Here is a 25,327-nt window from a genome sequence, read left to right as displayed (position 1 = left end):
AATGTGGGGGGCGAAATGTGGGGGGCGAAATGTGGGGGGCGAACCTTCCGGATCCCGAAGCTCCTACCGGTGTCCTGCTGCTTCCTCTTCCGGCGGTTCGCCCTTTCTCTAACGTCAAGCCCTCTTGCCCCGCCGACTCCCCGACACGATCGGGGCAAGAGGGAGCTCAAGCCCCTCATGTGCCTCAGGCCCCGCCCCCAGGAGGGACCTAAGGCTCCCGGGCCTATTCTGATTGGCCCAGGCGCCTTAGGCCCCACCAATAGGCGGAGCTTTAGGACGGATGGGCCAATCTGGCCTCATTCCGTCGTTGGCTGCCTGCCGGACAGGCAGGTTTGGCTCCCGTCTGTCCGGCCAACTACACAAAGGTACGGGGAAGGGGGTGGGGGTGTCGTGGGGGTCGGCCAGGGGGGTCGCGGGTCGGCTGGGGGGGGCGGTCGGAGGTTATTTGGGGTGGACGGTCATTGGGGGGAGGGGGGTTTGCGTCGAGGGCAGGAGGGCCTAGGATCCCTCCTGCCGTAATGTAGTGCGGGGTGGGGGTAGGGGTCGCCGTGGCCAGGAGGGTTTGGGCTCCCTCCTGGCCCGATATTGTCGGGGAGTTGGGGAGTCAGCGGGGCAAGAGGGCTTGGGCTCCCTTTTGCCCCGATCGTGTCGGGGGGGGCAAGAGGGCTTGAGCTCCCTCTTGCCCCGATCATGTCGGGGGTGCTGCGGTTGGCTGGGGCAAGAGGTCTTGAGCTCCCTCTTGCCCCGATCGTGTCGGGGGTGCCGCGGTTGGGTGGGGCAAGAGGGCTTGAGCTCCCTCTTGCCCCGATCGTGTCGGAGAGTTGGGGAGTCGGCGGGGCAAGAGGGCTTGGACTCCCTTTTGCCCCGATCGTGTCGGGGGGCAAGAGGGCTTGAGCTCCCTCTTGCCCCGATCGTGTCGGGGGTGCCGCGGTTGGCTGGGGCAAGAGGGCTTGAGCTCCCTCTTGCCCCGATCGTGTCAGGGAGTCGGGGAGTCGGCGGGGCAAGAGGGATTGACGTTAGAGAAAGGGCGAACCGCTGGAAGAGGAAGCAGCGCAGGCACAGGGCTCACGGAAGGGCCGGGACCGCCAAGAGAAAGCAGTAGGACACCGGTAGGAGCTTCTACATGATGGGGGGGGGGTCGGGAGGCTGTGGGGGTGCGAGCGGTCCTTCAGGGTGGGGGTGCGGGTGGGAGTGTGTGCGAGCGGTCCTTCGGGGTGGGGGTGCGAGCGGTCCAGCGGGGGTGAATCAGATGTCGGGGGGGCATCAGGCTTTCAGGGTGGGGACAGGACTTCAAGGGGGAGAGGAGAGTCGGGGCGGGCGAAAGGAGAGTCGGGGTGGCCAGAGGAGAGTCGGGGCGGGCGAAAGGAGAGTCGGGCAGCATGCGCGGTATACGGGTGTGCGCGGTATATAAAAATTTCTGTACATAAATTTGTGTTTTCCGCGCGCTATACCCGTGTGCGCGTTTTACACAGATGCGCGTTATCTACGTGAAAATACGGTACTTATGAGGAATTTAGGAAACATCTGAAAACACACATAAGAACATAAGAACATAAGCAGTGCCTCCGCCGGGTCAGACCATAGGTCCATCCTGCCCGGCAGTCCGCTCCCGCGGCGGCCCAAACAGGTCACGACCTGTCTGAATCACCAGAAGGGGCTCCCTTGCCACCTTGGTTTCTCATTGAAGTCCTATCTTCCCATCGTAGTCCTAACCCTCCGGTCTTGCACATGCACGACCTGTTGGGTTTCTACACTTATTACCTGGTTAGCTTTCTATACCTGTGTTACATCCCAGCACCTCTCTCAGTATCCCACGATCCCCTTATCCCTCAGGAATCTGTCCAATCCCTGTTTGAATCCCTGTACCGTACTCTGCCTGATCACACACATAAGAACATAAGAAGTTGCCTCCGCTGGGGCAGACCAGAGGTCCATCCTGCCCAGCGGTCCGCTCCCGCGGCGGCCCATCAGGCCCACTGCCTGAACAGTGGGCTCTGACTAATTTTATAATTTACCTCTAATCCTGTCCCTACAACCTTACCTCTACTCCTATCTGTATCCCTCAATCCCTTTGTCCTCTAGGTACCTGTCCAGACCTTCTTTGAAGCCCTGTAGCATACTTCTGCCTATCACATCCTCCGGCAGCGCGTTCCATGTATCCACCACCCTCTGGGTGAAAAAGAACTTCCTGGCGTTTGTTTTAAACCTTTCCCCTTTCAATTTCTCCGAATGCCCCCTTGTACTTGTGGTTCCCCTTAGTTTGAAAAATCTGTCCCTGTCCACTTTTTCTATGCCCTTCATGATCTTGAAGGTTTCTATCATGTCTCCCCTGAGTCGTCGCTTTTCCAGGGAGAAAAGCCCCAGCTTTTTCAGTCTGTCAGTATATGAGAGGTCCCCCATACCCTTTATTAGCTTAGTTAACATAAGAACATAAGAACATAAGAACTGCCATCTCCGGATCAGACCCATGGTCCATCGAGTCCGGCGATCCGCACACGCGGAGGCCCAGTCAGGTATACACCTGATGTAGTTTTAGTCACCCATATCCCTCTATGCCTCTCGTAAGGAGATGTGCATTTAATTTGCCTTTGAATCCTAGCACAGTGGATTCCTTAATAACCTCCTTTGGGAGAGCATTCCAGGCGTCTACCACTCGCTGTGTAAAGCAGAACTTCCTGGCATTTGTCCTGGACTTGTCCCCCCTTAGCTTCAAACCATGTCCTCTTGTCCGTGTCGCGTTGGACCTGTTCCTAAAGTATCTAGACAACTGATGCTCTCTTCTCTCTCCCCTTTATAGCGATTAACTTATTCTATTGATCACTCTCTCCTCAAAAATGGATTTCCTGTCCTATTAACCCTCTTTCTTCCTCCCCTCTTAAAGTCAATCAATTTGTACCTTTGCTTAATCTTTGTAAACCGCATAGAACTTCACGGTATTGTGGTATATAAGCTGTTATTATTATTATTAGGACCAGCATCCAATTTAAGATCCAGGTCCTTAGCCAAATATTTGACGGAGGAAGGATGAAAAGGACAATTGATCCGCCAGAGCTTGGCCTCGAGAGGAACTCGATGACCTCGAGGCGCCTCGAGTGGAAAACGAAGGTGAGGCCTCTTTGGAGTACTGATACCCCGGTGAATAAACAGACTGGGGCGAGGCACTGGATTCAGCTGAGCCCTCAGGTTCTGCTACTGGTGTCCTGTCTCAAGGAGTTGGAGGCCTCGAAGAACTGGAAGGCCTGGACAAGGAAGGCTTCTCTCTGGAGGAGGACCTGTGCCTCGATGAGGGTCTCGACTGGCGATGAGAGTGCTGCCTGGAAGCAGGTCTCGTATGAGGTCGAGGAGACTTCATCCTATGCCTCGAAACGGGTAATGCCTTAAATGAAAATATAGAGCTAGAAGCTGTAGATCGAAGTCCCATGGACTCTGTGGTTTGAATCGAGGAATCTTGAAGCACTCCCAAAGACTCGGCTCCTTGCATAGAGTGTGTAGATTCAGCTCGAGGCACAGGCAAGGACTCAACCTCTTGTGAGCCTGCTGAGTGCCCAGGCTGGACTGCAGGAAGCAAAGTTGAGGCAGAACTATATTTGGTCAGTAACTGAACAAATTCCCGCTCTAAAATGGTCTGGATAGTAGCCTGCAATTGTGGACCCGAGTCTGAAACTGGACCAGTTGCTGAGGCTAAAGGCTCCGAGGTCGAAGATGAAGAATGCTTCGACTTGGAAGAATGATGTAGCTTGAGGACCACTGCTGGAACTGTCTGCTGAGGTATCTGACCTGAGGGAAGCTCAGGAGAAGACTTGGCAGATTTACTCGAGGTCAAGGACGTTCCAAATGAGGAAGGTCTGATGAGAGTCAAAGTTGAGGTCGTGGAAGCAGGAGGATATCCCACAGCAGGCCGGACCGAATCGGAGATCGAGGTTGTGGGTGCAGCTGAGGTTTCCATACCGAAAATCTTCCCCACTTGAACTCGACGACGTTTGAGTTTGAAGAGTAGCACAGCGGACACACGACTCAGGGCAATGGTCAGACCACAGACACTGTGGGTCAGTGAGGGAGATCGCATGCTGACACTGGCTACACTTTTTGAAGCCCGTGACCAGCTGGGACAAAGAAGGAAAGATAGCCGCCGCAAAGTCGAAGGCCGCAGGCTGATGTGCGACAGGCCCCGCCAGTCACTCGACAAAATAATTAACTTTTTTTTTTTTTTTTTACAAAGACCAAAAGAAAAGCACAATGACACGGTAAGAAGTAAAGTAAAACACGAGCTGCGGTGAGAGAAGGCATGAAGCGAACTAAGTTCAGCGCAGAGCGTCAAAGATGGACTTCTCGGCTCCGTGGAGAACTGAGGAGGCGCACCCTGTGCTGGGCGGGAAGGCACTCGCGCATGTGCGGTGCGGCAGACTTGAAACTTCTGAGTTTTCTGCAAGCAAGTCTGCTAGCGAGGCTGTCCGCATCCGGGCTCTGTGGATGACTTCACCCACATATGAGAATAGGTTGCCTACTTGTCCTGGGATAATAAAGGACTTAGGCGGGTGGTGAGTTTTTGGGCTATTTTTTTCTTTAATTGGGCTATTTTGGGCAGGTAATGGGGTTTGTTGATTTTTTTTTTTTTTTCATTGGTTCTGTGCAGCAAAACGGGCCAATCACAAATGACCTTAGGAAGTCTTAGGTCGTTTGTGATTGGTCCATTTTACCCCAGGTGAACCAATGAAAATTTATTACGAGATGTCAAGACCGGTCCAACGTGAACAGCCATTCTGAGCAGTGAGCTGAGCATGATTTATGCTTCTGCTGATTGGTCTGGAGGTGATCACGTGCAGGCTTAGAGCAGGAGACTGACTGTAATACTATATGAGAGCCGACCCGAGAGCGAGAAGATTTGGTCTGGAATTGGCAGCCTGTTTCAGCAACTCAGCCTGAGCAGTGAGGAGGAGGTGAGAGGATTTGTGAGCAGCAGTGAGCAAGGTGGGCAGGAGGAGGTGAGAGGATTCGGAAACCTATTTCAACGTGGGACAGACCGCGGCAGAGAGAAAGTGGCTGTTAAAAATGCTCCAGCGCCGGCAGTCAGGTAAACCCAAGAAGAGGAGAGCAGAATGGACTACAGGGTGAAACTGAAAGAAGCCAAGAGAGAGATACGTTTGGCGAAGGCACAGGCGGAAGAACAAATGGCTAAAAATGTAAAAAAGGGAGATAAAAATTTTTTCAGATATATTAGTGAAAGGAGGAAGATAAAAAATGGAATTGCTAGGCTAAAAGATGCTGGGAACCAATATGTGGAGAGTGATGAGGAGAAAGCAAATGTGCTAAACAAATACTTCTGTTCTGTGTTCACAGAAGAAAATCCTGGAGAAGGACCGAGATTGTCTGGCAAAGTTACACGAGAAAATGGAGTAGATTCTGCGCCGTTCACGGAGGAGGGTGTTTATGAGCAACTTGAAAAACTGAAGATGGACAAAGCGATGGAACCAGAAGGGATCCATCCCAGGATACTAAGGGAGCTCAGAGAGGTTCTGGCGAGTCCTATTAAAGACTTTTTGAGTTCAATAATTTTATTGAATATTATAAATAATATACAGAAAGCAGTTCAAGTACATGAAAATTGAATAAGAAATATTGATGTAGAAACAAAAGAAACCGTAATTGCATTCATTTGCATATAACAAATTATTAAGAAGCATTCAGAGTATTTGAAACTGCTAAGAAAAGAAATAGAAAGGGTAGATAAGCAGAGAGGATGAAGTAAAAGAAAAAAGAAAGTGAGGATGAAGTAAAAGAAAAAAGAAAGGTAAAGAAGGAGAAAGAAAGAGGGAGAAAAAGAGAGGGGTAGAAGTGTCTACGAGGCAGAATGAACATATGAATCCAAGAACGACCAAGGTGATTTATTTCGCATCAATTTTGTAGAGAAACGAGATATCATGTTTTTTTCATATGCATATGATTCGAATTTATGGTACATGCTCAAAGAGTTCCACCAAAAGGTGTAGTCTAGTAATGTAGATGATTTCCAATTTTTTAAAATGTGCATAAGAGCTGTCACAAACATGGTGTCAATGAGTTTGGGAGGACAGTTTGATAGTGCGAAGCAAGGGTGTTGAGAACGAAGGATTATAATGTCCATGGAAATAGGTTCTGAACATTTGGTAATAGATTTTATGGTGTCCCAGATACGAATCCAAAAGGAATGAACCATAGTACAGTGAAGAAGCATGTGATCAAGAGTTCCAGGCTCTTTCAAACAGTTCCAACAGGTAGGATCTTGTTTCAGTTTCGCTTTCCACATTCGAAACGGAGTCCATACTGCATTCCACATAACAAAGAACATTGATTGCGAGACTCTTGAGGATAATAGAGGACGATTTGTAGATGACCAGAAGAGTTCCCAATCTATTTCAGAAAGCTTGGTCTTTAAGATAGAGCCCCAGTGGTTCATGGATTGAGGCGTAAAAGTGAAGGTGTGATCTCTTAAGATACTATAAAAAAGAGATATCGCCCTACCTTTCAGTAAAGCCAAGGTAGACCAGTGACGAATAGTTTGATGAGAGGTCATAAAGTCAGGGCGCATTTGCACATTAGATAGTATTCTAGTAAGCGTAAGCCATTGAGGATATACAGAGGATGGGAGTGAGTTTACAGAACAAAAAGTATCAAATGGGACAAATGAAGAGGAGGAGATCAATTGATGAACAAACCACACACCCGCCCGCTGCCACCTCTTCCATGAAAGGGATCTACCCTTATTTTGAATTTTAGAATTATTCCAAAGGGACATGAGTGGGCCTTCAGCAACAGAGATCTCAGCCACTGCATCTAATAATTGAAAAGCATGTTGTGTTGCGCTCAGCAAAGAATACTTTCTCAAGTGTCTAGGTATCGACACTGTAAGGAAGCAGGAGATGTGTAATGGTGCACATAAAAAGCATTCCATTTCAAACCATGCTGGTTGATCCTGTGGATAAGAGTCAACAATCCAGTGAGCTCCGTATTTGGCTAAGAATGCGATGTAATAATAATAAAAATCAGGTAAATTTAAGCCACCTTTAATCTTAGAGGCCTTCAGCTTGGCGAGAGCAATACGAGGTTTTTTCTTGTTCCAGATAAATTCAGAAATTTTCATATTAAGCCAATGAAATAACGGTTTATGGCAGAGAAGGGGAAGCATAGATAAAGTATAATTAATTTGTGGAGCTAAGGTCATTTTAATGGAGGCTATTCTACCCCACCAGGACAAATAAAGCGGGGACCAACGCGATGTAGTACTTGAAACCAAGTTTTTGATTTTAGATATATTGAGATCCTGTTAAAGACTTGTTCAACAAATCTCTGGAGACGGGAGTGATTCCTGGGGATTGGAGGAGAGTGGATGTGGTCCTTATTCATAAAAGTGGTCACAGGGATGAAGCAGGAAACTACAGGCCGGTGAGCCTCACTTCAGTTGTTGGAAAAATAATGGAAGTGTTGCTGAAAGGATAGTGTACTTCCTTGAATCTAATGAGTTACAGGATCCAAGGCAACATGGCTTTACAAAAGGTAAATCGTGCCAAACGAACCTGATTGAATTTTTCGATTGGGTGACCAGAGAGCTGGATCGAGGACATATGCTAGATGTAATTTACTTGGATTTCAGCAAAGCCTTTGATACAGTTCCTCATAGGAGGCTGTTGAACAAACTTGAAGGGCTGAAGTTAGGACCCAAAGTGGTGAACTGGGTCAGAAACTGGCTGTCGGACAGACGCCAGAGGGTGGTGGTTAATGGAAGTCGCTCGAAGGAAGGAAAGGTGACTAGTGGAGTCCCTCAGGGTTCGGTGCTGGGGCCAATCCTGTTCAATATGTTTGTGAGTGACATTGCTGAAGTTTTAGAAGGAAAAGTGTGCCTTTTTGCAGATGATACCAAGATTTGTAACAGAGTAGACACCGAAGAGGGAGTGGAAAATATGAAAAAGGATCTGCAAAAGTTAGAGGAATGGTCTAATGCCTGGCAATTAAAATTCAATGCAAAGAAATGCAGAGTAATGCATTTGGGGATTAATAATAGGAAGGAACCGTATATGCTGGGAGGAGAAAAGCTGATATGCACGGACGGGGAGAGGGACCTTGGGGTTATAGTGTCCGAAGATCTAAAGGCGAAAAAGTGTGACAAGGCAGTGGCTGCTGCCAGAAGGATGCTGGGCTGTATAAAGAGAGGCGTAGTCAGTAGAAGGAAGAAGGTGTTGATGCCCCTGTACAGGTCATTGGTGAGGCCCCACTTGGAGTATTGTGTTCAGTTTTGGAGACCGAATCTGGCGAAAGACATAAGAAGACTTGAGGTGGTCCAGAGGAGGGCGACGAAAATGATAGGAGGCTTGCGCCAGAAGACGTATGAGGAGAGACTGGAAGCCCTGAATATGTATACCCTAGAGGAAAGGAGAGACAGGGGCGATATGATTCAGACGTTCAAATACTTGAAGGGTATTAACGTAGAACAAAATCTTTTCCAGAGAAAGGAAAATGGTAAAACCAGAGGACATAATTTGAGGTTGAGGGGTGGTAGATTCAGGGGCAATGTTAGGAAATTCTACTTTACGGAGAGCGTAGTGGATGCCTGGAATGCGCTCCCGGGAGAGGTGGTGGAGAGTAAAACTGTGACTGAGTTCAAAGGAGCGTTGGATGAACACAGAAGATTTAGAATCAGAAAATAATATTAAATATTGAACTAGGCCAGTGCTGGGCAGATTGCACGGTCTGTGTCTGTGTATGGCCGTTTGGTGGAGGATGGGCTGGGGAGGGTTTCAATGGCTGGGTGTAGATGGGCTGGAGTAAGTCTTAACAGAGATTTCGGCAGTTGGAACCCAAGCACAGTACCGGGTAAAGCTTTGGATTCTTGCCCAGAAATAGCTAAGAAGAAAAAAAAAAATTAAATTGAATCAGGTTGGGCAGACTGGATGGACTATTCGGGTCTTTATCTGCCGTCATCTACTATGTTACTGTAAAGTTAGGCTGGGAATTCCAGGGGGATAGTGAAGTCGGATGAAGGTGGAAACAAAGGGGAACCAGGCCAGTCTTTGGGGTGGGGGGGGGAGGGGGAACTGCTCTGATTGTCCTAAAGGCCTTTCCTGAAGTACTATTACTACTATTTATATAGCGCTACCACATACAGTTACAAAGAGGAGGGGAGGGACGTTAAAAGAGAAGGGAAGAAATAATGGGTCTGGCAACAGAGAAGAGGGAGAGAGATGGTGGATAATGGGATGGAGGGAAAAAATGGGTGGTGTGGAGGGAGGGGGTATAGAGTAACTGGATAGGACGGTAGTTGGGAAGAGAAAAGGAGAGATGGTGGACCTTGGGATGGTGGGGAAGGATGGCGAAAGATGTTGGATGAAAGAGTAGTTGAGAAAAGGAGTGATGGTGGAATTGGGGATGGTGGGATCCATTGCTGCAGCTGCTTTTTCACTCTTTGGGATATGTGCTATGTATAAATAAACATTTTGTATTTATATGAAGCATTTGTTTGATAAATTAGAGGTGTTTCCAGCAGCAATTGTTTGGTCAACGTTGAGCACGTTGGGCTACTTTTTGTCATGAGTTTGGCTGGAAACATTTTTGTCATTTGGCAACCCTGCTTAGGTTTTCTAGCATCGAGCTTTTTATTGGTTGGCTTGAGAATATAATTTATTTACATTCATTTGATATTACACCTTTTTCTACGTCAGACAAGTCGATTGCACAACAAATGGGCAGAGCTAGTCAAAACGTAGGCGAGCCTTCACCTTTTTGCTCTCCATTAACTAACTCCCTCCTCCAAAATGTTGTCAAAGCTCTACAGTCATGACCACCCTACAACAATTAAAGAGGACATAATGCTTTTAAATAAGACACTTTTTCCCCCAGGTAAAGTTAGGCGCTGATAGTCTTTTGAGTTCAATTTGTGTAGCTGTTAGGGCGTTACTAATTTGACTACAGGTGTTTTTTTCCTGTCGCCTCCGAACTTTATTTTAGGCCACCGCCTAGGTTTGCCTGCAACAGTTGTAAGAGGCTGAGAGCTCGGTTAATTTACTTGAGTCCCCTTTTCTATAATCACACATATTGTAGCCCATTCTTCCATAACATCGAGTCTCAAGATTTCACGTATGTCTCCCTCTGTCTGGTAAGGGAACAACGTACGTAGGCCTTACGCTCTCCCATTGGTTTGTTGCAGGGGGCAGGGTAAAAGTGAGCGCGCGGGATGCCGGGAAGGGTTCGTACACCTGCCTGTAAGGGAAGGACAGCGCGATGGCGCCTGTGGGCTTGCTTCGGGTCATGAACCGGGCTATGCTGCGCACAATGGTGACGGTCAGACCGCTGAGTAGGAGCTCGGCCAGAGCCATGAGCGCTGGGGGTGAGCAAAACCTTTCTTGAGAGTGAGTGAAGCAACCGGGCTCAGCTTTGGCTCTGGAGGGCGGCCAGAGGTCAGGTCCTGCTGCCCGTCACGAGCTCTCGTTGATCCCTTGGTTCACGAGCCACCTCGGTTCGGTTCCCTGGTGTGAGGGGGCGGTGAGCTGGTCCCGGGGGCAGCGCATGGCCTTTACACTTCTCTGAGGAATGCCTGTACAGATGAGGGAGTTTCGATTTCACTCTCTTGGGCTCGAGTGTATTAACCTTTCATTTCAGTACATACAGAATGGGAAACAAGTCAAAGTGAAATCAAAAGTAGTATAACCTGCTGCAACAAGGTATTTCAGACTCCCGTTTTTAGGTTGTGATCATTTAGACTTTTTTGCAGCCTTTTTAAAGGCTATTGAGAATTAGAGCAAGAAGCATATAGAATTTGTAATCTTTTAAAGAATAAAAAACGCACTCTAAATCGGTGGTCTTCATTAATTTTTAAGCTGTGGTGATTTTGTAATCTAATAAGATGATCAATGTGTGTCGGTGACATCCATTGCCTCCAGCCCACGTTCAGTCTTCATTGGGGGTATCAAGGTTGTGATAATTTCCAAATACATATTTTTTTAGTGAGAAACGCCTTGACCTTTAAGCAAGTGGCAGCGCCTCCCCCCTCCCCCCCCCCCAATAGAGAGGCAGAGTAGCAGAAAAAGAACTGGAAAAAATTGTGGGCAGTCCTAGAAGTCTTCAGGGGCTGCCATTAGCTCACAGACCTTGCATTAAAGAACAATGATATAAATAGTACAGTGAAGTCATTATATCCAGCTTTCTGCATATGGCAAGATTTTTAAGTAATTTAACTACCATAAAAAAGAACACACTATATAGAATATAAGAAACTCAAAAAGTACAATATATACATAGTGAGAAAATTGCCCAGGAACATCTGCAGCATCTCAAGAGACAGTTCCACATGTTATGTTAATCAGGTTTTCCATTCTGCCTTTACCTGTTCAGTTCAAGGTCATATTACATTACAAAAGGTTGGGTCAGTTACCCAGAAAGTTGCAATGGACAGTTTGACATGAACATTCTATAGCAGTAGTTCCCAACCCTGTCCTGGAGGACCACCAGGCCAGTCAGGTTTTCAGGATAGCCCTAATGAATATGCATGAGAGAGATCTGCATTTAATGGAGGTGCCAGGAATTCAAATCTGCTCCATGCATATTCATTAGGGCTATCCTGAAAACCCGACTGGCCTGGTGGTCCTCCAGGACAGGGTTGGGAACCACTGTTCTATAGAGTTGCTAGTAAAGGTAGATCAGTAGTTATTAATACAGTTAGGTCATAGTTACAAATGCATAGTTACAAGTTTAAGTAGGTCTTCTTTGACTCATTATTATGTCCCAGGAGTTGCATTGGGCAGTTTGGAAACGGGCTTTTACAAGTACCTTTTCAGTTAGAAACACAACGGCAGATAAAGGCAAATTGATCCATCCAATCTGCCCTTCCATTATCTTCTCCCTTACGAGGTCCCACATGCCTGAATTCAGACACAGTCCTCACCTCCACTTTGATCCAACATACTTATCCCAAACTTTCTTGAATTCATTTTTCATCTCCACCACCTCCACTAGGAGGCCATTCCACACAGTCTGTCCCCTTTTACCTTCATCCTATGCCCCTCATTCCAGAGCTTTCTTTCAATTTAAAGAGACTCACCTCATGTACATTTATGCCATGTAGGTATTTAAATGTCTGTATCATATTGCCCCAATCCTATCTTTCCTTCAAAGTGTACATATTGAGATCTTGAAGTCTGTCACCTTACACCCTATGACAAAGATTTTAGTATCCCTCCGGAACCGATTCCATCCTGATTATATCATTTTGAAGGTGTGGTCTCCAGAATTGTACACAGTATTTTAAATGAGGTCTCACCAGTCTTATACAAGAGCATCAATGCCTCCTTTTTCTTACTGCCCATTCCTCTCCCTATGACCCAATCCTTCTAGCTTTAGCTGTCACCTTTCTACCTGTTTGGTTACCTGAAGATCATCACATATGATCACACCCAAGTCCCATTCCTCTTTTGTGCACAAAAATTCTTCACCCCCTAAACTATCATTCCCTTAGCTTTTGCAGTACTTAACTCATATTTTTAGGTACCAGCATTAAATGTTTTTCATTTATAAAAAAAAAAAAAAAAATTTGCAGGTCCTGTGCTATTTTTTTCATTAGCATGTGAGACTTGCAAAAAATAATGCAAGACCACTTAGCACCTCCCAAGTCCTTATTACCCAGTTAGCATGCTCTGATCAATATGCACTAACTGGATAATCCTTCCTTCACCATTCCTTGCCCATGGCACTGACCCTCTCAAAAAAAAAAAAAAAAATAGAAAAATAAAAATAATGTGTGCTTAGTACACACAAACAGGCAAATTACTGCAAAATATTTTAATAAATGTGGTAAACATTTTTTTGGCACACTAACTGTGCATTAGGGCCTAACACCCTTTAAAAGGAACCCCTAGATGGAATCCGTTATGCCATATCAGTAGCAGGTAAAAATGGACATGTCTAAGTGCACCAAATAACATGCACATACTCCACATTTACACCCATACTTAGGTGCTAGTATATAGAATAGCACTTGGTGCACCTATGCACAAAACTGCTAATCATAGGCACCTGTGCCTCACATATAAGTGGTGTGAGTTCTCAGCACAAACTTTTAAAATTTCCCTGATAGCCTCATTTACTAAACTGCATTAACACAACATACAAAGTGTGATAAAAAAAATACGATGAATGTTTAAATAAAAAAAATTATTACAGTAAAAGAAATATTGCCATTAATCCCCCTCAAAATACTCCCTCTTGTTTCCAACACACTTATCCCATTGTTTTTGCCACTTCCTGGGACATCCTCTTTGTGAGTGTCTTTAGTTGTGCTGTTGTGGCTGCCTCGATATCCTGAATCGATTCAAAACATTTACCTTTCATGGTCATTTTGACGGTGGGGAAGAGACAGAAATTGCATAGTGCCAGATCCGGTAGATGAGGACACACCATAATTTTTTGACAGAAATTGCCATACCAGAAGTGATAGAAACATAGAACAAGAAGGCAGAAAAGGGCCACGGCCCATCTAGTCTGCCCACACTAATGGCCCACCCCCTAACTACCTCCATGAAGAGATCCCACATGCCAATCCCATCTTTTCTTAAAATCTGGCACGCTGCTGGCCTCAATTACCTGTAGTGGAAGATTATTCCAGCGATCAACCACCCTTTCGGTGAAGAAATATTTTCTGATGTCGCCATGAAATTTCCTTCCCCTGATTTTCAGCGGATGCCCTCTTGTTGCCATGGGTCCTTTAAGAAAAAAGAGATCTTCTTCCCTGCCTTTCCGTTGGATGGTGCTTGGGAGAAGCATTCACTGTATTTTTTAATGATGTCTCATATTCGCTTAGTAAATAAGAATGGGGGCTTGCATTAAATAACATACATTAAGGGAATAGTGCATGATTTAACAGCAAAATCAAGTATTATTTTATTGTAAAATACATTAGTATAAGTCACCATGAGCTGAGTAATGAGATGCAAATAACAGCTTGCATTGAACTCATCAAGCTGCGTTACTTATGAAGAAAAATAATGCCAGTCCAAAGCTGCCAATATTTTTCCTGCTTGGAAGCATCAGGGTTCTAAGATGTGCGCTGATGCTTCTGGGACTGGAGCTTTTCCAAATGAATAGTTCTTTCCCCAGAGACTCCCACCCCCTGGCCCTAGTGGTCTAGAGATATGAAATTTAAGAGCAGTCCCCTGGTGCTCCTGCTGCTACCAGGTTCAAAATGGCACCAGCAACCCTTAGTTGTTGTCTCACTGCTATATAAAGGTGTTAGAAACCTCATGCTTCTGCAAGGTTGATTGTAACATGGAAGTCTTTAACCTGTGGTACTGAGTTACCCACTAGTTATTGACTCCCATGGTAAACTAAGCTGTGGTAAAATGCCATATTTTACTGCATCTTAGTAAGTTCCCCCTAAATCACATTAACACGTTAGTAAATCTAGTTAATGGTTTACTATTCTTAGAAATTGTCCAATTTTGAATTATTGGATGCAGATACAGCTTGCTTTTTTATTGTTTAGGTATACCAACAGATGAAGAACAGGCAACTGGACTGGAGCGAAAAACTCTACAGGCATTAAAGAAGGGACTTGTATGTGCTGAGAAAAGAAAACTTATTCACACAATAATTATGGAAACTCTGGTTTACACATGAGTTTGGAATCCCTATTTACCCCCTCTTATACAAAGCCGCACTAGCACCTGCTTTTTGGCAAAAGTCCTAAAACCTTTTAAATCCTATGGGCTTTGGAGCCTCTAGCATGGCTTTGTAAAAGAGGGGGTTAGTTACTTGAATCAAACAATAAGGCTAGAGCTGCTGTTATCTCACCACATTATATTTCTCCCTCCATATTTGCTGCGATAGGGGATTAACAGACCTGCGAATACAGAAAAACTGCAAATAACTTTTTCATATGTTATTCGCTGTTTCCTACTAACCATCATGAATATGGTGAAACAGCAAATAACATGGTGGGAGACCTGGCCCCGAAGAGGAGGCAAAACATGGTGAAGAAAGTGCTGGGAATTGGCGATTTTCTCTGTCAATGCTTGAAATCGGCGATTACTCTAAGCAAGCTGATGTAATGGGGGGAGGAGCCAGCAAGCTAAAAAACACAAATAATCAAAACTGTGAATAGGGAGGGAGAAGTGTATTTCATTGTGTGTGGTCAGAGTCAAGCTGAGTTTGTGCATACTGAAAGTGGGAAGAACGAAGTGGGTTCTGTTAGGGCTGTAAGAAACACTAGTTTTCACAGTCAAAATGTGGAGGACAGTGTGCAAGATATGATAGACAAACCTAATTAATCTTTTGAGCAGTCTGGCACACTTAAGGACGAATTACATAAAATATTTATAGACTTTCTACAAAGCAAAATACCGAGTCCAAATGCGACAGGATCAGTTTCTCTAGATAAATTCCCTAAAAACCTAGGAATGTGATATGTTTTGATATGCTAGAAATAATTTGAACTTCTGAGGATATCTGGCACCATGGTTTCCAAATTTTTCTCCAGTGTGAACCTATTTTAGTAGCTGAAAATTCATATGATCCTGAAATGGCAACCAATGCAGTTTATTAATGAAGCAACATCAGTTTTAAGAACAATGAATGCTGCTTATCTGATGTGTGCTTTTTAAAGTAATTACACTTCTCCCTCCGTATATTGCAACACAGCTTCTCAGATTCCTTCCTTAGCACACCTACTGTGGGCTGGGGAGGGTGTCTACAAGTATATAGTTGGGGGTCTGTGTGTATGTGAATGACAAGATTTGGCTAAGTGTAGTTCGTTAAAAGGGGTGAGAGAATGGCTCTAAGTATGCAGTTGGAGTCTCTGGATGCAGTCGAGTAGGTGAAGTGTGTACCACCCTCCTTCCGTTTTAACCTCTTGGCTGTAATTTGTTATAGTGTATCTCTGAAGTGTTTTGTACAATAAATGTAAATCTTTTATTTTTATGTTAATATGTAACTCGCCCTGGATAAGGGCGGGTGAGAAATAAACAAACTGGCAGAAGAATGAGGGAGGGCTTTTGGTAGTAGCAGTGAGTAGAAGGAGAACAGGTTGGAGCTGGTGGTCTAGATCAGTGGTTCCCAACCCTGTCCTGGAGGACCACCAGCCAGTTAGGTTTTCAGGATAGCTCTAATGAATATGCATGATGCAGATCTGCATTCCTGTCACCTCCATTATATGCAAATTTCTCTCAGGCATATTCATTAGGGCTGTCCCCAAAACCTGACTGGCTGGTGGTGGTCCTGCAGGACAGGGTTGAGAACCACTGGTCTATATTACAATGAATAGCTTAGGCAGGGTGTGGTGATTTCCTGGGGCAGGTTGGGAAGGTCAGATCTGAGAGGAACTATCTCCCTGCTTTGTGCTTGCCTCACATGTGGCTGAAAAGAGTGTGGACTTGTTTTATGGCAGGACCCACTGATAGAGGAAAAGATAATTTTATTTCATATGCTTGCCTCTGATCTGCAAATCCTGCATAGCATTTGGGTTTCAAATATAGACATATTTAATTTGCAATCCTGAAAGCTTAACTGGACTCTAGCAGTCCAAGGTTGGATTGCCATCCTCTGGTCTAGAAAATGCGTGCAGTTCCTGAGAATGCTGTAGAACAGGTGTGGCAAATATAAAGCCCGTGGGCTGTTCTCACCAAGCTCCTTCATGTGGTCATAGCAGGAACTGGGACAGGAGAGGCAGTGGTCCTTTCTTCTTTTCCTTTACTCTGTGCCAATCCTCACTTGATAAGAGAAGAAAAGTACCAGTGAAATGGCTCTAGCCACATCCTCCTCTTCTGCCAGACATCGATGGGCATGCTTTGAATCATGTAACACTACAGTGTCCATGTGGTTCAGAGCATACCAGCAGCCCTGAATAGCAGAGAAGAAAGAGACAGCCTGTTGTTCTCTTTCTCTTCTTAACAAAGGAGATAGGAGGGCAAGAGTGAGTGGATTTGGAGGTGTTACAGGGTAAGAATAAAGAAATGTCAAGTGGAGCATGAAGGACTTAGAGGTGGTGTAGCAAGGTGGACTGTGGAGCATGAGTGAGTTGTTCCTCTTTTCTAATTTTGGATCCCCACTCATTCCTTTTCCATCTCCTTCCTTGTTCTCTTTCCCTCCCCCCCAAATCACCCATCCTCCTGCCTGAAATCTGTCTTTCCCTGCTCCCTTTCTAACACTGCTCACAAAGATCCTTCTCCAAAAAGAACCAAATAATTTGGCACTTGAAATATCAGATAAAGACTGTGTAAGAGAGTAACTTTATAAAAATTAATATGCAGATAACCCAAGTTGGCCTGCTTAGTCATTTTTTTCCAAAACGGCATGAGTGACATCACAACACTATTTTACTTATCTATTGTGAAGACTAGAAGCTGACTGGAATTTAATAAAGGGATGGCTTTCTAATGAAGTTTAAGATCTTTCAATATTATTCTTTAGATAAGTTATGCAATTATTGCATATTTTTTCAATTTTCTATACCATTCTCCCAGGGAAGCTCAGAACGGTTTTACATGCATTTATTCAGGTACTCAAGTATTTTTCCCTGTCTGTCCCAGTGGGCTCACAATCTATCTAATGTACCTGGGGCAATGGGGGGGATTAAGTGACTGGTATCAACTGCTGAGGTTACTTTAGAGGACTTACACAACATTTGTACCATCTTAAATACCCTAGATGTGTAAAAAGTACTTTTAGAAAGCTGCCATTTACATATCTATAATGATGTAGCTATAAATTGGGTTATTCTTTCCAATGTGAATCACTTTGCACTTGCTCACATTAAACATTTCAGCTACCATTTGGATGCCCAATCTGCCAGCCTCCCAAGGTTCTCCTGCAATGTCATGCAGTCCACATGTGATTTAAGAACTTCGAATAGTTTTGTGGCCATCTGCAAATTTGATCAGCTCACTCATACCCCTTTCTAGATCATTTATAAATATGTTAAATAGCACCAGGCCCAGTACAGATCCTTGCAGTATTCCACTTCCTCCATTGAGAAAATTGATAATTAATCCTGCTCAGTTTTCTATCTTTCCCGTTCCCAACACGTTAGTAAAGGAGGGGAATTGTTTCCTATCTCATGGCTTTTTCATTATTTATTTTTCCAGGAGTCTCTTATGAGGAACTTTTTCAAAAGCTTTCTGAAAAATCTAGATGAATTATATAAACTGGTTCACCTTTATCCATACCTTAAAAAATAAAAAGTAGCAAATTGGGGAGGCAGGACTTCCCTTGACTGAATCCATATTTGTTTCTATGTTCAATAATTCTGTTTACAGTAGTTTCTTCCATTTTGCCTGGCACTAATGGCTTTTGGACTCATAGTATCCCTGATCAACTTTGGAACCCTTTTAAAAAATTGGCTTCAAAACTATTCTTAACTAATATTTGAAGAATAGAACAGTAAGGGGCTCATTTTCAAAGCACTTAGACATACAAAGTACCATAGAAACCTTTGTGTATCTAAGTGCTTTGAAAATGAGCCTCCATTTCTTTAATTATATATAACAGTTTAGCTATGTTTGATAGACTGGCTAGTGTCTAAGGCTTTTCTTGCTGACATACCGTATGCATCTGACCACCTTATCTATATGGAACCTAAGATTCTCTGTTATCTAGCCCAGTAATTCTCTCCCCCCAATATAAGCATTTAGTTATAGGGCCCCCTTAGGCATTCTCACTGGCTTATCTTCTCACTAATATGTGTTTTTATGCTAGACCGGTCTCGGCCTCGGTCTAGCATAAAAACACAGCTTTACCAAGCTTTTAGTCCTACCCCAGTCCCACTCTAGAAACAGGAATCCATGTGCCAGGTGACCCTTCCTTGATTTAAAGACAGACATGCTGGCAGAAAATTCTCTAAAACTTAAATGTCAGCTTTTTCCCTTCTCACCATATGTCCCCCCCCTACCCTACTTCTGTTTTTCTAATAATGTATACTACTGCTTTGTTGATTGTATGAAAGGCGGTGAACAAAATTAATTAAATTGAAACTTGACCCTATACCATTAAAATGGGACTCCTCTGACTTAATTTCACTTTATGCTTTCCTTACTTAAGGATCCATACAGTATTCGCAAACCAAAGGAATATGCAGGTACTAAGGAAGATCCTCACATTGTTCCATCCATCCACAACCAACGGCTGGTGGGCTGTATCTGTATGTACCAAAGTGAATTAATGGTGACATTTTATTATTCCTGTAATTCACTAATTTGATCCATTGAAGGGGTGAAATGAAAAGTGTGCTTGCTTTTGCAAATTTATTAGGACAGGGTTCAGTAAATCTTAGATACCGGATTGCTATGGTATTTGGGATTGCATGCCCTGAATAATCTTGTGATGCTGCAAAATGGCTCTCATTTGAGGTTGAGTCATGTGATACCTGGTCTTGCAAGACTTCAAACTGCAAGAACAGGATAGGAGTTTGTACACCATATGGCAATGCCTGAGAAAAGGAGGAATTTTAGATCTTACCTGTTAATTTTATTTTTTCAAGTTCCTATCAGTAGATGGAGACTGAGAACTGCTGGTTAGATGACATTACTATACAGGTTGCAGCCCATAACCAGCCAGTAATTTTTTAAATAAAATAGTAAAAACACCATTACCCCCTCAAAAAAACAAGAGGGTGAAGAATTACTCTATTTTCACACTTATAATGTACATACACACACATATATAAATGTGTGCAATTGCTTGTCTATGTAAAAGTAAACTGGTATAAAGCACCCATGTATAACAAATGCTATTCCAGTTTATTTTCTAAAATGCACTAATGGCATGTTTTTAAGAGCTTTTCCAGTGCAATAGGTAAGACATTCTAGACAGCTGGGTTATTTTCCTAAACCCGCATGCTGCAGAAGGAATCCACTTTAGATTTTTCACTCTGCCTCTGGCGTATTTCACTGTGCTTTTTAGCTTTTTCCTTCTGCACGCATGACTGCAGTTGTGTGTGTTCTGCTTTGATGTAATTTCATCCCCTTTCCGAGTAATTTCATGCTTTATGTGAATTTATCCCAGGACAAGCAGGCAGCCTATTCTCTACATGTGGGTGACGTCATCCACGGAGCCCCGTCGCAGACAGCTTTTCAAGCAAACTTGATTGAAGATCTTAAAGTTTGCTAGTGCTGCACCTCGCATGCGCATGTGCCTTCCCGCTCAGCTAGGGGGCGCGTCTCCTCAGCGTGGCCTCAATTCTTAGTTTTCCGCGGAACCATAAAGCCCTGTTTCTCTCTCTGCGTTCGCTTCTATGTGCCTTCCTGCACTGCGGCTTCTTTTGTTGTTTTTTCTCGATCGGAGTCGCTGTGCACCGCGTCTACAGTCTTTTGTTATTTTTTCCTTCGAACCGATTTTGACCTGGGGACCCCGGTTTTCATCTGGCCGCCTGGCCTCGTGTGGCGTCGGCCTCATCTCCCTATGTCCCGGCCTGTTACCGGGTTTAAGAAGTGCATGCAGTGTGGTTGGGTGCTCTTTAGTACTGACCCGCACCGTTGGTGCATCATCTGCCTGGGTTTCGACCACCATACCGACTCTTGCCCATGTTGTGCCACTCTCCAACCTCGGGCGGGCCAAGATTGCTAAGATCTTCGGTGCCATGGATCAGCCGTCTGACAAGACCTCGACTCCAGTCTCGGCCCCGAGCAGGTCGCCCTCGGCTTCGAAGGCCTCGGCTGCTCTGGTTGCTAAGGCCTCGGCTGCTCCGGTTGCTAAGGCCTTGTCCTTGGGTAAGTCTCCTCTACCTCCTTCAGGTTCAGCTTTGCTACCGAAGAAGCCTTCCTCAGAGTCTCTGGCATCCCAGGCAGTGAGTGCAGTCCTGCCATACTCTACGAGACCGCCTCGTAAGCGTGCCTCCAAGTTAAGGGAATACTCTACCTTGAGGTCGCCCTCGTTGGAGCACACTGCTGCACCAACCTGACCGAATCCATTGGTCTCGGTGCCGATGTTTGAGGACATGCTTAAGGCTATCTTGACAACGCAGATCTCCTCTGTTTTAGCCCAGTTTGCCCCGGCCTTGACTTCGCTCCCTGTAAACCAGCCTGAGCATCGCGCTGTGGGGCCCCGAGACAAGCCTCATTGCCCTCGCCGATTGTCCTCGAGTGATTCTTCACCTGCTCTCTCGAGGCACCGTTCCAAGCGTGCCTTGCCTTCGAAGTAGCGGTCTGCTAAACGTTCTAGAGACTCTCCTCCGAGGCGAGGTAGATCTCCGGGTCCTCGTGCCTTGAGGTCCGTTGAGGCATCGGCCCTCCTCGCAGCCACGTCGGCAGGTCTCTCCCTCCCTGGGCTCGCCGAGGGTAGCTCCCCGCGTTTCCGTCCCTCGGACCCCGGGGTCCTTGCCTTCCAGGCGGGTTAAACGCAAGCATTCGTCAACGCCTCCCCTGTCTCTTAGTAGAACTTCCTCGGCATCCATGCTTGTGGACACGGATGTGCCGGCGCAGTATTTGAGGGAAGCCTCTCCCTCTTTCTCTGCGTCCCCAAAGTCCAGACCCTCTTCGCCTCTGGAAGGGCGCTCTCCTGCCAAGACTTCCTCCTTCACTAGGTTCGTGGTGGACATAGGTAAGGCCCTTCAACTGGACCTCCAGTCCGAGTCCAGATATACCCGGGAGTATTTGGAGAAGATGTAACTTCCTCATCCACCGAGGGAATCGCTGCGTCTACCCTTGAATCCAGTCTTAAAACAGACTTTCTTCTGGTACTTGGAGATGCCGAACGCAATTCCGGCCATTCTGTCCAAGATGAAATCCCGCTATCGGACGGTCCTGTGCAAGGGATTTGAAAAGGCTCAGCTCTCCCACCAGTCCTTGGTTGTGGAATCTTCCTTGAAAAAAATCTAATCCCTCCAAAGTCTACGCGGATGTCCCGCGGGGCAGGGAGGGCCGTACTATGTACAAATTTGGCCGGCGCCTGTACCAGAATTTAATGATGGTGAACGGGGTCCTGAATTACAATTTCAATTTCACATCCTATCTCAAGCACTGCATCAAATCCATGCCGTCTCTCCAGGATGATTTGGCTGCCCATCGCCAGTCCGACTTCCGCCGGCTTCAGGATACGCTATCGCAGATTCGCCTTTATATGCTCCAGGCTACTTATGATGCCTTTGAACTATCCTCGAGGGTAACGGCTTTTGCGATAGCCATGCGTCGCCTGGCCTGGTTACGCATAGTTGACATGGACCCGAATCTCCCATGCTTGGGCAAAGAGCTCTTCGATGACTCCATCGAGGCGGTTACCAAACGCCTTTCAGAACATGAACGTTTCTTCGCCTCCTTGGAGAGACCGAAGCCGAAGGCTCCTCCTAAATCATACAAATTGCAGAAGTCTACACCGGCGCCCCGGGGTCAGCAGCAGCAGAGGGCCCCCCAAAAGCCAGTCAGTTTTGTGTAATCTATTCTCCTAAATTGCCAACTCTCCCTCCGGCCCATTCTGGTTAGCTTGGAGGTCACCCACATGTAGAGAATATGCTGCCTGCTTGTCCTGGGATAAAGCACAGCTACTTTCCGTAACAGGTGTTATCCAGGGACAGCAGGCAGATATTCTCGCAACCCACCCACCCACCCACCCACCTCCCCTGGTTGGCTTTTTTGCTAGCTATATGAACAGAGGCCACACTGAGGAGACGCGCCCACTAGCTGAGCGTGAAGGCACACGCGCATGCACGGTGCAGCACTAGCAAACTTTAAGATCTTCAATCAAGTTTGCTTGAAAAGCTGTCCGCGATGGGGCTCCGTGGATGATGTCACCCACATGTAGAGAATATCTGCGTGCTGTCCCTGGATAACACCTGTTACGGTAAGTAACTGTGCTTTAAAGCTCTGCCTCTTGAGAATTCACAGCCTTCAGTTTGTAGCTAACAGTTCGATCCCTTTTTGGGTACCTGTTGGCCACCCTGCATCATTTTATCTGGAATGCAGGGCTCTCCCTGAAGGGGCTCATCTACTGTTAAGGGAGGTTCAGCCCAGGCTCTTAGGTGCCCTTAGTTGGCTCAGCTGTGACTCGCAGGGTGCCAGCTGCGTCTTTGCGCCTCCACCCATCCCGGTGCGCATTCGTTAGTCCGCAGGGGTGGATGTATAATCAGACAGGAGTCTGACTGGAAGCCTGAAGATCAGTTTTGAAGAATCACTCCCAGCATTATGGCAGTGAAATTCTCATACAGCTACTGTGAAACAGATGAAAGCAGGTTTGCAATACGGATCCTGTCTGGTAACAATGAGCACACAGGCTGACAACCTGTGAGACATTGAGGGAGACTGGAAAAGTGGAATTTTGAGTGTTTCTGGATGTTCAGTGTTCACCTTCCTGAAAAATCCTAAAATCAGTTTTTAAAGTTCTGGAAATCTAATCTAATCTAATCTAAACCTTAAGTTTATATACCGCATCATCTCCATGAGTATGGAGCTCGACACGGTTTGCAAGAACTTAAAATAGTGTGCCGGTGGTTATCTTGGATTTTTTTTCCCCAAATGTTTGAGTTTTGAATGATATACATTGAGAGTGAGATTAGAACAGTAGAACAATAAGAAAGGTTGTTGCTTTGTAATTAATAATGCAGTTTTAAGCAATGTCATATCAAGAAGGATGATATATTTTACAAGAGCCCATGTTTTGGAAGAACAGTTAGTTTTTCTAGCATTAATTTCTTCATGTCTTCATATGATGCAAAGATAATTCCACTATTCAGAGAAATTCAAATTTGAATTGTCTTTCCAATGACACTATAAGGTGCACTGCTAATGCAATCATTATGTCAAAGGGGTTTGCAATAGCCTGTTTTATCTTTTGAATGCTGGTCTGTGCTTTGATGTAGAAGTCATAGTTATCACCCACAGCTAGTTCTTTCTGCCAGCTTTTCTTTAAGGTTAAATGCAAAGCTTATCACATTTCATTTATAAAGAGTAATGGCTTGCATTTTTCATCCTTTCCATAGGTGAGGAAGATAACTCTGCTATTGTATGGTTCTGGGTCCATGCAGGAGAGGCTCAGCGGTGCCCATCATGTGGCGCTCACTATAAGCTGGTCCATCACGACCCTCCACATTAGAAAACTGCTTAATACAACTGAAAGAAAGAAGATTTTACATTTGTTTGAATAAAGCATATAATAAGTGTTTGCCAATATTTTGTTTCAGTTTCTTTGGTTTTTTTTTATAGCACTTCCACAACTTCATACGGTGTTCCACTCATTGGGTGCAGTCATGCTAATTGTGCTGGGGAGAGGGACTGAACAATTATGGCTTTATTTCTTGAAATCCTGGTATCAGCTTTGTTAGTGTGTACTCCTGGCGGTAAGGATCATGGAGCAGACACCATTCAACTTATGTCCTACATATATACTGTATAAAAAAACCTACAGAATATTTATCAATTTTGACATTGTGCCTTGACAATTTCTTCAGGGGCTTGATTTACCTGAAACTGATCAACAATGTTACCTTTCCACACAAGGATCAGTAGTAGAGTCAGTTCTGTTTAAGTGAGTTTTAACTTAGCTACCTAAGCTATTCATTCTTTTTTATGTTTCTTAAAAGAGAAAAAAAAAATATATATATATGGCTGTCAGTTTAACCTTTGGCCCTAGCTTAGGGGTGGGCAACCACAGTCTTCCAGTGCTACAACCCAGTCAGATTTTCAAGATTACCATAATGAATGTGAGATTGTCATACAATGGTCTCATGCATTGTAGGAATCTTGAAAACCCAACCGGGTTGTGGCTTTTGAGGACCTTTACCCAGCTCTGCCCTAGCTTACAGGTGCACAATGGCTGAGAGACACTCCCCATTGGGGCTATAAATTTTACCTCCCCTCCCCCATCTAGGAAATGGAAGCTAAAGCCTGGGCTGGGAATCAAACTTGTTTTCTGCCATGGTATGTATTGCCATTCAGAATAAAATATTTTGAAGAATACCTTGGAAGAGCCAATTTAAATATGACAGTAAACTGAATTAGATTCTACAGACATAAATTATTTTTTTTGTTTGTTTGATATATTATGAAATATATAAATAATTTAATAAAATTTTAGTGAATATCTCATGTCCGCAACCGCCTTCAGTTCTCACCTCCTCCAGCACCGGACACAACCGCCAATTTACATCAAGCAGTCACCACCAGGAGAGGTGCCGAATTTTGCGAGAGTTCATGAGATTACGTATACACACACAAGCTGCACTGCCTCCAATGGTTACCTTATGTTCTGGAACGTTGCCCGTCTCACTGCTGTAACCTCATGCAAGCGCTTGAGACGCAGGAAAGCACTTGTGTGAGGTTACAGCAGTGAGGTAGGCAACTTTCCAGAACAGTGGTGACATACCGAGGGCCTCAAAATAGTACCTGGTGGGCCA

At 45.1% G+C, this 25,327-nt stretch overlaps 1 protein-coding gene across 1 annotated transcript; it reads left to right on the top strand.

Moving 5' to 3' along the window:
• The first annotated feature begins 10,192 nt into the window (after positions 1 to 10,192).
• On the top strand, positions 10,193 to 24,104 carry LOC117359645 (cytochrome c oxidase subunit 5B, mitochondrial-like). The gene is made up of 4 exons (XM_033942825.1): positions 10,193 to 10,354; positions 14,501 to 14,571; positions 19,048 to 19,147; positions 23,915 to 24,104. The coding sequence occupies exons 1-4, from the start codon at positions 10,249 to 10,251 to the stop codon at positions 24,025 to 24,027; spliced, it is 390 nt and encodes a 129-aa protein (XP_033798716.1). The 5' UTR covers positions 10,193 to 10,248; the 3' UTR covers positions 24,028 to 24,104.
• The last annotated feature ends 1,223 nt before the right edge of the window (positions 24,105 to 25,327 follow it).

Source organism: Geotrypetes seraphini, chromosome 4, assembly GCF_902459505.1.
Source record: "Geotrypetes seraphini chromosome 4, aGeoSer1.1, whole genome shotgun sequence".
In the NCBI taxonomy this organism is placed as follows: Eukaryota; Metazoa; Chordata; class Amphibia; order Gymnophiona; family Dermophiidae; genus Geotrypetes; species Geotrypetes seraphini.
The sequence above is the reverse complement of the archived record's forward strand: the minus strand, read 5'-3'. Positions and strand labels throughout refer to the sequence as shown.

Excerpts from the sequence above, each read along its gene's own strand:
- LOC117359645 (XM_033942825.1), top strand. The coding sequence starts at position 10,249 with ATGGCGCCTGTGGGCTTGCTTCGGGTCATGAACCGGGCTATGCTGCGC. Across the intron at positions 10,355-14,500 it reads CAGAGCCATGAGCGCTGGGG|GTATACCAACAGATGAAGAA; the intron begins GTGAGCAAAACC and ends TTTATTGTTTAG. Across the intron at positions 14,572-19,047 it reads AGGCATTAAAGAAGGGACTT|GATCCATACAGTATTCGCAA; the intron begins GTATGTGCTGAG and ends TCCTTACTTAAG.